Below are 13,160 nucleotides of genomic sequence, written 5' to 3'. Positions count from 1 at the left end.
TTATAACGAAATGAAAAAAATATTTAAATATACATTCCTTAAGAAGCCAGAGGCCTTTCTCTTGGGCATGGTCGGCCAATTGGTGCCAAAGAAGGACAGAACTTTCTTTATGTATGCAACAACAGCAGCAAGAATTCTCATCGCAAAGTATTGGAAGACACAAGAGCTACCCACCCTGGAAGAGTGGCAGATGAAGCTGATGGATTATATGGAATTGGCGGAAATGACTGGCAGAATCCGAGACCTGGGAGAAGAGTTGGTGGAAGAAGACTGGAAGAAATTTAAAGACTATCTTCAGAAATACTATAAAATTAATGAATGTTAAAACTATGCTTGGATTGGTAATAAGTGGTAATTAGTGACAAAAGTTAATAAGATTATGTAAAAAAGGTATTGATAAATGGTTAAAAATATCGTCGTATAATATGTTATGATATAAAGTTAAAATATTTGAAAGAGGGTAAGAATTTGCTGGATCAAGTATGTAAATGGGAATACAAAAGGGGGGAGGTGTGAGGAGGTCAAGAACATAAGCACATGAATCTGAGGATATTGGGAAAAATGGATTTGTTTTATTTCTTTTTCCAAACTTAGTTTTTCTTAATTAGCTGTTGTTTTTCTTTTGTGTATTTTTTGTATTTTCTTTTTTGTAATGTTTATTTTTATCTATGGCTTTTTATTCTGTGAACTTTTATTTTTCTCTTTTGTAAAACTCCAATAAAAATTTATTTAAAAAAAACAAAAAAACAAATTAGGCTTCCAGGTTTCCTCTAGTTATTCAGAGTCATGAGATTTGATCTTCTCTAAAGTGAACGCCATATGAATTGGGTCCCTCTAGACCAGGGATGGGGAGCCTGTGTCTCTTCCAGATGTTGTTGTAGAACAACCCCCATTTGCCAGCTTGGTGAGTGACATGGAAGAGTCACAGACTCCCTCCTCATGAACTACAGTGGTACCTCGGGTTACATACGCTTCAGGTTACATACGCTTCAGGTTACAGACTCCGCTAACCCAGAAATAGTACCTTGGGTTAAGAACTTTGCTTCAGGATGAGAACAGAAATTGTGCTCTGGCTGCATGGCGGCAGCAGGAGGCCCCATTAGCTAAAGTGGTGCTTCAGGTTAAGAACAGTTTCAGGTTAAGAACGGACCTCCGGAACAAATTAAGTACTTAACCCGAGGTACCACTGTAAACTGATCTCAGCTGGAGCTGTATGAGCTGTTCACAGGTATGCATGTTTTAGCAGGATGAAATCCTACTATGTCACAGTTTTTTAGGCTTTACAGTGGTACCTCGGTTTACAAACTTTATCCGTTCCGGAAGTCCATTCTTAAACCAAAACCATTCTTAAACCAAGGTGTGCTTTCCTTAATGAGGCCTCCCACCATCGGTGCCCTTCCACCGTTCGGATTCCATTCTTAGACCGAAGTAAAGTTCTCAAACAAAGACACTATTTCTGGTTTTTGGAGTTTGTAAACCAATTCGTTCTTAAACTGGACTATTCTTAAACCGAGGTACCACTGTATTACATATTTGAGAAAATGCATCTATTTACAAAATGTATACACTGCTTTATACTTCTATGATGAACTATCATATCTGTAATAATAATAATAATAATAATAATAATAATATATTTATACCCCACCTATCTGACTGGGTTTCCCCAGCCACTCTGGGTGACTTCCAATAGAAAATTAAAAACACAATAAAACATCAAACACTAAAAATTTCCCTAAACAGGGCTGCCTTCAGATGTCTTCTAAAAGTCAGGTAGTTGTTTATTTCCTTGACATCTGATGGGAAGGGCGTTCCACAGGGCGGGTGCCACTGCCGAGAAGGCCCTCTGCCTGGTTCCCTGTAACCTCACTTCTTGCAGTGAGGGAACTGCCATAAGGCCCTCGGTGCTGGGCCTCAGTGTCCAGGCTGAACGATGGGAGTGGAGACGCTCCTTCAGGTATACTGGACCAATGTTATATACAAACAACATTTAGAAGCTGTACTTCTCAAATGATTTCTCTACGTCAAAAGTTTAGTTTAAAATGGAAGAGTGATGTGTAAACAGTGAAAATCAGTGTGAATTTCTTTGTGTTCTGCGTAGGCTTGTTTTCAACTATCATGCGTGATCTCGCTAATATAACTCATCGTGGACCAAAATGGATTGTTCTGGATGGAGATATCGATCCGATGTGGATTGAGTCTTTGAATACGGTTATGGATGACAACAAGGTCAGTACAGGAAGTCAGAGATAAAATTGTTGGTTTCCACATCAGCAAGATGAAGAAGTCACACCATACTTGTTTCTCTCCCTCCTAGGTGCTCACCCTAGCAAGCAATGAGCGAATCCCACTAAATCCCACCATGAGGCTTGTGTTTGAGATCAGCCACCTAAGAACAGCAACACCCGCCACAGTGTCCAGAGCAGGAATCTTGTACATTAACCCTGCTGACCTTGGCTGGAATCCGTGAGTTTGAGTTCCCTTTGATTATATGAGTGTCTTCGCTTGCAGCAAAAGCAAGTTTCTTCATGGCACACAGAGGAAAAGCTTTCATCCCTTGATGCATTCATTTATTTACTTTGAAATATTTCTAAGCCACTTCATATATAATTTTTAAAAAATCTAAGGTGCATAAAACAGTGCAAATCAACATAAAAGCACCCTAAAACAATATTATAGCCATACATAAATCCAGTGGTGCGAGGTCTAGATCTCATGGATCAGGGGCAGCCTGTGCAAAGAGATGCATCTTTACAAGACTTCTGTAGTAAATAATTGATGGTGCATATCTATGTTTTGACATAGATGTGACTGAAGGTGGGTGAGAGAAATCCAGTTCCAGTGGTGGCTTCTTGTTAAATGTCTTCTTATTATTATTTGGCAATCACTCGTAGCCGAGTAAAATTGTCTTCCAATAAACACGGTTTTAACAATGAGTCCGTAAGCGACTGTGGAGGCCATTTCTGGATCCACACGTCCTTCCACAGTTGAGACGTTGTTTCCCTGGCGGGAGTTGATCACAGTATAGATTTGCCAAATGTGCCTTCCTCTTAGCACGTTTCTCCCTTGCGTTCTGAGTTCGAGTGTCTTCAAAGTCCATGACACCTTTGGTAAAGGCTATTCTCCAACTGGAGCACTCGCAGACCAGTGTTTCCCAGTTGTCAGTGTTTATATTACATTTTTTTAAGATTTGCCTTGAGACAGTCTTTAAACCTCTTGGGAATCTTTCTTCCCCTAGCTGGCCCCACCTCCCTGCAGGGCTGATTGGTTAACTGAGGTTTGGCAGGAACCTCCAATGACTAGTGCAGGGAGGCAGGCCAGCCCAACCAGCTGGTGGTCCCAGTGGGTCACGGTGCTGTGCGCAGTTCTGCAAAGGGCGTCCACAAAGGAAGGTGTGAGCGCTCATTATTAACCAGACTCATCCCCCCTCCACTAGGTTCCCCGATAAATTGAAGAGTGTAATTGGTCTGATTTTGCTGTTGAATTTCATTGTATTTTAGTAATTTTTGGGTGCACTGCCTGTGTTGTCTGTTGCTGGTCTCCCAATATCTTACTTTTTTGTCATATTCCTTTGGGTGCCTAGAGACCATTGGTATTTGCCGTTGAGATTCAAGCCCCATGCCAGAATTTTGGTTTGTGCTTTTAAAGTGGAGTAAAAGGTTCTGTTGATCTAGCACAGCAGATCCTCTTCTTTTTTAAGCAAACTTCTTGTGCTTTTGGAAGTGCATTGAAAAGTGTGACATGACTGAATCAATAAACACCTCACAAGCAAGTTTTGCGCAAGCAGATCAGGAAGAATGCTGAAAAAAGGGCATCTGGAGGAGCTTTGGAGTTTTGTTTTTTTTTTAATTGTAAACCATCATGAAAGGGATGAAATGAATAAATAACACGTTTCCCATTATAAAGAAATTTGCAGTCCTTCTTACTTCAAACCATTTTATAAGTGGGAAAATTATTGTGATGATTAAAGATTATGACTTACCTATGAGCACTGGGTTCAGTCATGAAAATTATTTGAAAGTAGCACTAAACACCCTCCCCTAGCCATTGGGCTCTTGTTATGTCACAGGTTCATGTTTTCTTGTTCTGCAAAATAAAGATCTACTGAGGCCTTAATTTCATCATCAATGGGATTTCAGCAAGGTGAATTAAACAATGGAGGTTAGGATCTGAAATTGTAGGGAGACAAATGCAGTGCTTCGCTTCCTAGAACACATGTGGCTCATGTCTATAATAGGGAAGCAAGTTTCATGTTGCCCAACAGCCGAATAAGAAAATGGTTCCTCTGCACTCTGAAAACGATGCAGTTTAAGTAAGAGAAATGGGGTATAATGCTTGCTTGAAGTAGAACGTGCATGTTCCATGCATGAGAGAATGCATCACATTGAATAAGTAATTTTATATCACCGTACAGAGTGGTGAGCAGCTGGATTGAGCGTCGGGAAGTACAGTCTGAAAAAGCCAATTTGATGATCCTGTTTGATAAATACTTGCCCACGTGTTTGGATAAGCTGAAGTTTGGGTTCAAGAAGATAACGCCTGTACCTGAAGTGACGGTGATACAAACGATCCTGTACCTTCTAGAATGCCTCTTAACCCCAGTCAACACGCCTCCGGATTCTTCCAAAGAGCTGTACGAGCTCTATTTTGTCTTTGCTTGTTTCTGGGCCTTTGGAGGAGCGATGTTCCAAGATCAGGTACCTTTAGAAATTTAAATTACTGTGTTCTGCTTCCATACCTTCAGGGTATTATTGCCCAGTGGTGCATTAAGCAGCATTTATGTACACAGGGGCCATTTGTCTAGATGCCTCTTCAAATGCTACCCCAATGACAAGGCTGGCACCAAAAATCGCTTCCTTGTGGCTGTGGTAACCTTTTAAATCTGCTTTCTGTGCATCCTGCCTGGATTGCTTGGTGCTTTGTCAGTGCCACATTTCCCATGAGGGCACAGCTGTGTGGAACCCCAGCCACATCACTCTCTCTTAGGGAAGCAGCATGTCTGTATTCACATTTTTTTAATTGTTTGGTTTTGATAGGATTCGTTTTTTATGTTTCTGACATTCTCTGTGGCCACTTAATATATCTATGATCAAATAAACATAAAAAGCATGTTAAATGTCCCTCTTTTCCTCACCAGCTTGTAGACTATCGTGTGGAGTTCAGCAAATGGTGGGTAAATGAGTTTAAAACCATCAAGTTTCCTTCCCAGGGGACTATTTTTGACTATTACATTGACTCCGATACAAAAAAGTTCATGCCTTGGACTGATAAAGTGCCTGTATTTGAGTTGGATCCAGACGTCCCATTGCAGGTAATGGCTAAAACCCATTTTTCTTCCCGTTCATATTTCATTTTAATTGCTTTTCCCCTATGGTGCTACAAAATAGAAACCAGTGCTGAGGAAAATTCCTGCATCAGCTCAGTATCCCAGTAAAGAGTAGGAACAGTATGCTAAGAGTGTTCTTGGTTTATATACGTAGGAATATGTCTGCCTCAGGTCACAGGGTTCCTGCTCCATCCCACAGAGTCAGGTATTCAGTCTTGTTTACATGCTTATTTAGGCACGGGGCAACAACAAAAAGAGCCTTGCATGTTGTAACTCCCTTCCTCACCAGTGGCTACTAGTCATGGCATATGCAGGAATTTGCTTCTGGCATGCCATCAGTGCAGAAGCATTGCAGTTCATCAGTTGGGAGGCAAATGCTCATTCATGCAAGGATAAGAAGAAATAGAAAATTACATCTGGAGAAGGACAAAACTGCATCACGTATGGTTTTTCAGAGCTCTATTATTATTATTATTATTATTATTATTATTATTATTATTATTATTACATTTATATTTTAGCTTCCCTTCAAGGAGCTCACAAAGGAAGTGGTGTATACAGTCCTCTCTCCCAGTTTATCCTCACAACAACCCTGTGAGGTGGGTTAGACTGAGAGGAAAGTACTCCTTGCGGCAGTAGACACACATGAGTAATTTAGATATTTGAGCCTTGCAGCTCAGTTAGTAAAGCCACTGCTACTAATCTGGTCATTCCTCAGACAAATAAGTGAATTCCTGCAGCGCTAGAGGAAATCCTATGAATTTCCATTCAGCCCAAATAGCAGCCCTAGACAATTCTCAGTGATGAATCAACCTCCCTTGTTAAGATCACATTTATTAGGTCTGAGAGGAATTTACACATCTAGCTTCTTTGGCGATTTGAAGATCTCAGAGAGTTAGGACTGCTTAACACGATGCCTGTCTGAGATTTGTGAGGTCTTCACAAGAGTCTTGTTGCAAAGCCAGTTGAGAAAATGATTTTCCTATTATTATTATTAAAAATTATTGATACTTTTCAGGTTTATACATTTCACTAATTTTACAATCGTATTGACATTACAAAACTTGACTTCCTTCCCCCTCTTTTCTGTAGTTCCTTAAATTTATTTTCAATATATTCATCATATCCAGATTAACTTAATTTGCTCATTTATTCATCTTCGTTAAATATATACTCTTATGAAACTGCAGGAAAACGATTTTCCATTCACTTCTGCTTTACCGTGTCTTCAGAGGAATATTGTGCCAGAGAGTGCCTTCAGCCATGTGGTTTATGTTGTTCAGACTTTGTAAGGAGTTTCTTTTCATTCTGCTTTTGCAGGCCTCAATGGTCCACACAACAGAAACCATCCGGATTCGCTATTTCATGGATCTCTTAATGGCAAAGAAATGGCCTGTGATGCTAGTTGGGAATGCAGGCACTGGGAAGTCAGTGCTAATGGTAGATAAGCTGGACACCCTCAACACAGATGATTACTTGGTGCAATCTGTCCCCTTTAATTTCTACACAACTTCAGCAATGCTGCAATGTAAGGAGGCTGTGTGTGTGTGTGTGTGTGTGTGTGTTTGTTTTATTGCATTTATATCCCACCTTTTTCCTGAAAGGAGCAGAAGGTGGTGGCAACAGTTCTTTCTCTCCCCATTTTATCTTCACAACAACCCTGTGTCGTAGGTTAGGATGAGAGAAACAGTAATTGGCCCAAGATCACACCCAGTGAGCTTCATGGCCAAGTGGGGATATGAACTCTCGTATCTTCCAGGTCCTGGTCTGACACTCTAACCACTGTACCACACAGGCTCAAATGTTCAGTAACAAAAAAAACCAGGTCTACTCTGGGCAATCTGTGTCTAGTACAACACATCCGTAGGTATCGCACATTTGTTACATGGGATTTAGTTGTCTTTCAAGAAGAAGCTTTGGGGAGATTGCATTTTCATAGCGCTTTACATGCCATGAATATTTGCAGAGAAAATGCCATTCTTTCTCCATTAAGCTTGGGCCGTTTTGTTACTCTGAAGTACTACCTGGGATATGGTCATAGCTGTCAACTGTTCCCTTTTTTGAAGGGAAATTCCCTTATTCCGAATAGGATTCCTCACAAGAAAAGAGAAAAGTTGACGGCTATGGATATGGTTGTGGAGGGACCTAATGCCCTTAACACAAACAACATAATTTGACCTGCTCATGCAATGTTGTACAGCCCTGACGCCAGGACTCTGCACCCCATTTCGCTCACCCTTTTCACACAACACATCAGCTTGAGTGAATGTGCTGAGGGAGGCAACAGAATTGTAGCAGTGGACCTGATCCCCTACCTTTGTGGGATCAGTAGACTATGGAACAAAGTCTATATGCATTCAAACAATATACTTAAGAGCTCTGTATGTGCAGTCAGGAACCCTGCAAGAAAAGGAGAGGTCTCTAATTCCATGGACATCCCTTTTTGTTGTTTAGTCATTTAGTCATGTCCGATTCTTCGGGTCCCCATGGACCAGAGCACACCAGGCACTCCTGTCTTCCACTGTTTCCTGCAGTTTGGTCAAACTCATGTTAGTAGCTTTGAGAACACTGTCCAGCCATCTCGTCCTCTGTCGTCCTCTTCTCCTTGTGCCCTCAATCTTTCCCAGCATCAGGGTCTTTTCCAGGGAGTCTTCTCTGTAGGGATTCCCAGTAGTGATGTATGGAAGTGAGAGCTGGACCATAAGGAAGGCTGATCGCTGAAGAATCGATGCTTTTGAATTATGGTGCTGGAGGAGACTCTAGAGAGTCCCATGGACTGCAAGAAGATCAAACCTATCCATTCTATGCAAAGAATGAAGACGAAACCTGCCGACATTTGCAGTCGTGCTGCCATCCTCCACCATCATCTATTGCACCGTGCTTCATGTGCATTCCCTCACCCTGGATGTGTTAACGTGAAAAGCTTTTCTAATGGGTCTGGCTGTCTGTGAGCTACTCCACTCTCCCTTCAAACTAGTCAGCTTCTGTTCTCATGGGGCTCTTGTGTGGCTAAGCTGCCTGCCCCCTCAGTAAGATCATTTCTCCTTCCCCACTGATACAAGACTGCCTTTCCCACATAAATCCGATTAGAATGTTTGATGCATTATTATGTTTTATATATTCTGCAAGCCAGCCAGAGTGGCTGGGGAAACCCAGCCAGTTGGGCAGCATATAAATAGCAAAATTATTCTTGTATTGTTATTATTATGCTATTCACTTTTGAACAGGCATGTGTAGGGCTGCCTTTACAACAGGATGGAGCTGAGGAAAGCTTTACCTGATTGCCAGGATAAGACCCTGTGACATTTGTTTCTGCGTGGTCTTCTTTTTTTTAATGCAGCTATTCTTGAGAAGCCCCTGGAGAAGAAATCCGGCAGGAACTTTGGTCCCCCTGGTACCAAGAAACTCATCTACTTCATAGATGATATGAACATGCCAGAAGTCGACAAATATGGCACTGTGGCTCCTCATACCTTAATCAGGCAACACATGGACCATGGGCACTGGTAGGAATGCACTTTGTCACATGACTCCTGGTCAACGCGCATATTTGAATGGCACAGTTGAATGTTGTGGAACTTCATGCGCTACATATATACACCCAAAAGACACTCTCATTTTCTACCAGTAATCTCCGTTGAGACAGGGATTCTGGAACTGTGACGATCTAAAAGGCAATGAAATATATGCAGTAGAAATGGGTACACGTAAGTGTGACACCACCCTCTTGCTGTAAAGTTTTGAAGTCTTGCTTTCACACTTTCGCTGTTTTGAACTGACTCCACACCTTCAACACCAATCTATATAGTATATTCCCCCCCCAAAAAAGTAGCTCCCTTGTATACCGTGTCCAACACAAGGCTAGATTTCTGTGATGGATGCCTGGCTTTTGTGTGGGAGTTACAGCACACTATTATTTGATGTGCAGAATGTAAAATGTCCACTTCTGTAGACCTCTGAACAAGTCCAGAGGAGTCGGACCAAGATCTGTTTTTGCAACATTGTATCAAATTCTACCTCCTACCCCTTTGGTGTTCCCACAACAGACTCCCCAAAAGAAAATAAGTTAGGCATTCTGTGTCCAAGCAGCAATATCATCAGCCCCACAACATCACAAGCAGAAATCTTCATTTGGCTTAAGTAAGGAATCGGAACTCAGAAAGTATTGTGCTTAACCCAGTAATGTGCAACATATTTATACATTTGTGTGTACACACACACACAGCATGTACATGCACGTTTCTAATTATGAGGGAGACGTATGTTCTCTGGAAGTAGATGAACATACGCCATGGTAATGTTGCCACCTTGCAGCCAGAGACACAAAATGCAGGCTGGTCTTGGACACACACCCTTTAGTCTATTTCCTTTATTCGTCTGGGGTGGGTGGGTGTGTAACTCAAGTAATGTAACCTCCCTGGCACAACCCTCAGACTTTTGTTGCTGGATATTGCAGATGGGTTAATGATGAATGATGTGCGGATTGCAAAAGGTTTTAATACATAAGAATCTAGTGTAATCTAGAGAAAACAGAGTGTTTGAATGTTCACTTCCTGCAAAATGTGTGCAAATGACCACTGTGGAGAGAGCTGTGGAGATTCCACTGGATTAGCTAAACTAGGGCTGACTGAGTTGGGATATGGATCTGAAGTAGATCTTCAAATCCTATCATGCTTCCCTTGGGAACAATCTCCAGCTTGTGCTTCCACAGAGCTGATGTATCTCTCAAAATCTCGTTTGTGTTCTCTTAATGAGAGGAGGTCATGAAAAGAAGTCTTCATTTTGCCCTTTGTCCTCATTTTCCGTAAATGTACGTGCAAGATAGATGAGACTTCATAAATATAAGTGGATATGGAGCTTTGTGCAAGAGTTGCGTCTCAGAATTGTTTCTCTTTCTTGCTTATTTCCGTTAGGTATGACAGAACCAAGCTGACACTGAAGGATATTCACAACTGCCAGTATGTTGCATGTATGAATCCAACTTCTGGATCCTTCACCATTGACTCGAGACTCCAGGTACCTGTCAAAGACCCCTGTTGTAGGGGTTACAGTCAAAGGCATCTGCTACACTCCTGCAATGTTTGCTTCTTTGGATTTGGTCTCCTCTTCCCAAGTGGAAGCAGAAAAGCAGATCATGTCTGGGTTTTTTTACTTTCTTTTAGAGAATTAAAATGTGCCCTTTTGTTTAAGAGAGTGCTGCCCAGCCTGATCTTGATGAATGCCTTTTGTTGCAGCGACATTTCTGTGTGTTTGCGGTGAGTTTCCCAGGACAAGATGCTCTTATGGCTATCTACAGCACCATCCTGGGTCAGCACTTGGCCCTCCGAACTGTCCCCATGGTAGTTCAAAAGATTCATTCACAGCTTGTTTCTGCAGCTCTGGGTAAGCACTTGCAAAAGTAGAAAACCTTGCCATGGTTCATGCTTTTCATGATTATTGTCCTCTCTTTGCTCTGTTTTCTAGTTCAGGTTCAAGTCACACAAACAGCCCCTCATTTTCATGTATATCTGCTGTATTTCTCCACAACAGCCTTGCATCAGAAAATCACATCAACCTTTCTTCCTACGGCTATCAAATTCCACTACGTTTTCAATCTCCGGGATCTTTCTAACATCTTCCAGGTACAATGTCACTTCTGCATAGCGATTTGCACTTTGCTATGAGTGTGGATGTCTCTTTCCCTATTCCCTAGGAATAGCGTGGGCAAAACATAGTCCCACTGGCTGGGGACGGTGTGGGGGGGCGGATCTAGTCTGTTAAGGCCATTATAGAGTATACCTGTGTCCTCAGAGGACACCCAGCTTAGGAAACGGAAGGCAAGCAAAATTGGTCTCTCCAACCAAAGCCATGCTGGCTTCCTTCCTTTCTGAAGGGGAAAGGAATGGATTTTGACTCAAGGACTGACCACCCATAATTAGCCATGCTGATTTCAAGCTGAAGGTGATTGAGACCGATGTGCTGCTTCACCAGCATCCTAGGGGAGGCCCATCTTAGCCTTGCCAATTTGCTCAGAGAAGTGTGAAGAGCCCCATGGATGGTAGGATGCAGAGCGTAACTGCCTCCTAACCCTTTTGCTCTCTTTCTGAATCCTTGAGTCAATTACCTTCTGCCCCTGCATCCTGTTCCCCTATCTATGCTGATTTCAAAGGGATAGGGAAAGAGAGATCCACAGAGCTTCCGGCAAGTCATGTTTATATAGAGGTGTCCCTGCCTTGCCTCTGTTTTCTCCCTGTATCACCTCCACTTTCAGAAGCAGTTCATGCCTTTTACAGCTCGCAGTCGTCCTCCTGTGATTCAGCATGACTGTTCTTCTTACAGCCATTGTGAATTTATACAGTATGACATTTCCCAAGGCATTCTGTTCTGGCATAAGGAAATGCAATCTGTTAACACCCATGTAACTGCGGTAAACACAAGGGCCCTGGGGAACAACAAGCTTTCTTGGAAACGCAAAGCTTGCCACCATGTTGTTGTCCCTCCTTTGTCAGTTTTTCGGCGTTCCCTTTGTTTTATTACAACCTGGCTTTGTGGCAGGCAAGCAAAGTGCTGCTTTTGCCATGGCACTTGTCAGATTTAGAGGAGTGGGCCGGGTACTCCGTTGTGCAACTGGAGCACTGCAAGGAGTGCCCAGGATGCCAGCCAATCGGTCTTGGGAATAACGACCCACAAATCCTAGAATCCTAGAATGGCAGAGTTGGAAGGGACCCTGCGTATCATCTGGTCCAACCCCCTGTGATGCAGGAATATGCAGCTATCCCATATGGGGATCGAACCTGCAACCTTGGCAATATCAGCACCATGCTCTAGCCAACTGAGCTATCCAAGAGTTATGTCCCATGTACTATTCCTTTAAATCATGAATACCCTATCTGGTGCCCTCCAGTTATTGTCGGATTGTATACTCACCTAGACACTTGCATGCTCAAGCACAGAGACTATTCTTCCCTCTCTAGCCCCATCAACCTCAGTGTGGCCATGCTAGCAGGTTCAGAAACTGGAGTGTGTTATAACTGTCATTGCTAAGCAACCACAATTCCCAATACTTCATCCCCAAGGCCTGGTAATTTCCCCCCCAGAGAGGTAGCAGCAGCGGTGGTGGTGGTGGTGGGCTCCCTCCCATAGTAAACTTTTATATGCTGACATTTTAAGTAATGAAGGCAGAACCCACACTCTCAATACCTCTCATAGCGTTCCTCTGGGTTTGTGGGATCTGCATCAGTAAGCACCTTTGGGAAGCACTTGGCCTAGGACCTACGTCGGCCTAGGACCCACGTACCTATGGGGCCGCCTCTCCTGGTATGCCCCGCGGAAGACCTTAAGGTCCACAAATGACAACATTTTGGAGGTCCCAGGTTGCAAGGTGGTTAGATTGGTCGCAACTAGGGCCAGGGCCTTTTCAGTACTGGCTCCAACTTGGTGGAACGCTCTGTCACAAGAGACTAGGGCCCTGCGGGACTTGACATCTTTCCGCAGGACCAGCAGGACAGAGCTTTTCTGCCTGGCCTTTGGTTTGGACTCAGTCTGACCCTTATGTTTCCCTCCCCTTATGGTTTTGATGAGGCTGCATTTTAAATTGCATTTTAACCTGCATTTTAAATTGGTCCCCCCCCCATTATGTTTTTACTGTAATTTTACTGTTGTTAGCCGCCCTGAGCCCGGCTCTGGCCAGGGAGGGTGGCGTATAAATAAAATTTACTTTTATTATTACTATTATTTGAACGGTCACATGGGGGGAGGGAATCGTTGTAGCTTATCACAGTGTTTGCACTGGGCAGAAGAGGGCAATGCAAACATGTTGAGGATAAGCAAGATGGAAGGGCTCTGCTTCTTGATG

General features: G+C 42.8%; 1 protein-coding gene across 3 annotated transcripts in view; it reads left to right on the top strand.

Moving 5' to 3' along the window:
- DNAH17 (dynein axonemal heavy chain 17) overlaps positions 1 to 13,160 on the top strand; it is a 98,486-nt gene that overhangs the window by 45,657 nt on the left and 39,669 nt on the right. For all 3 annotated transcript variants that reach the window (XM_083598392.1, XM_083598393.1, XM_083598394.1), the window contains 9 exons: positions 2,102 to 2,229; positions 2,318 to 2,466; positions 4,415 to 4,697; positions 5,138 to 5,311; positions 6,647 to 6,854; positions 8,667 to 8,832; positions 10,240 to 10,342; positions 10,561 to 10,708; positions 10,856 to 10,947. In XM_083598392.1, coding sequence (XP_083454518.1) covers positions 2,102 to 2,229; positions 2,318 to 2,466; positions 4,415 to 4,697; positions 5,138 to 5,311; positions 6,647 to 6,854; positions 8,667 to 8,832; positions 10,240 to 10,342; positions 10,561 to 10,708; positions 10,856 to 10,947 — 1,451 coding nt within the window. The remainder of the gene's footprint in view (positions 1 to 2,101; positions 2,230 to 2,317; positions 2,467 to 4,414; positions 4,698 to 5,137; positions 5,312 to 6,646; positions 6,855 to 8,666; positions 8,833 to 10,239; positions 10,343 to 10,560; positions 10,709 to 10,855; positions 10,948 to 13,160) is intronic.

This window comes from Podarcis filfolensis (assembly GCF_964270895.1).
Source record: "Podarcis filfolensis genome assembly, chromosome: 2".
NCBI classification, from domain to species: Eukaryota; Metazoa; Chordata; class Lepidosauria; order Squamata; family Lacertidae; genus Podarcis; species Podarcis filfolensis.
The sequence above is the reverse complement of the archived record's forward strand: the minus strand, read 5'-3'. Positions and strand labels throughout refer to the sequence as shown.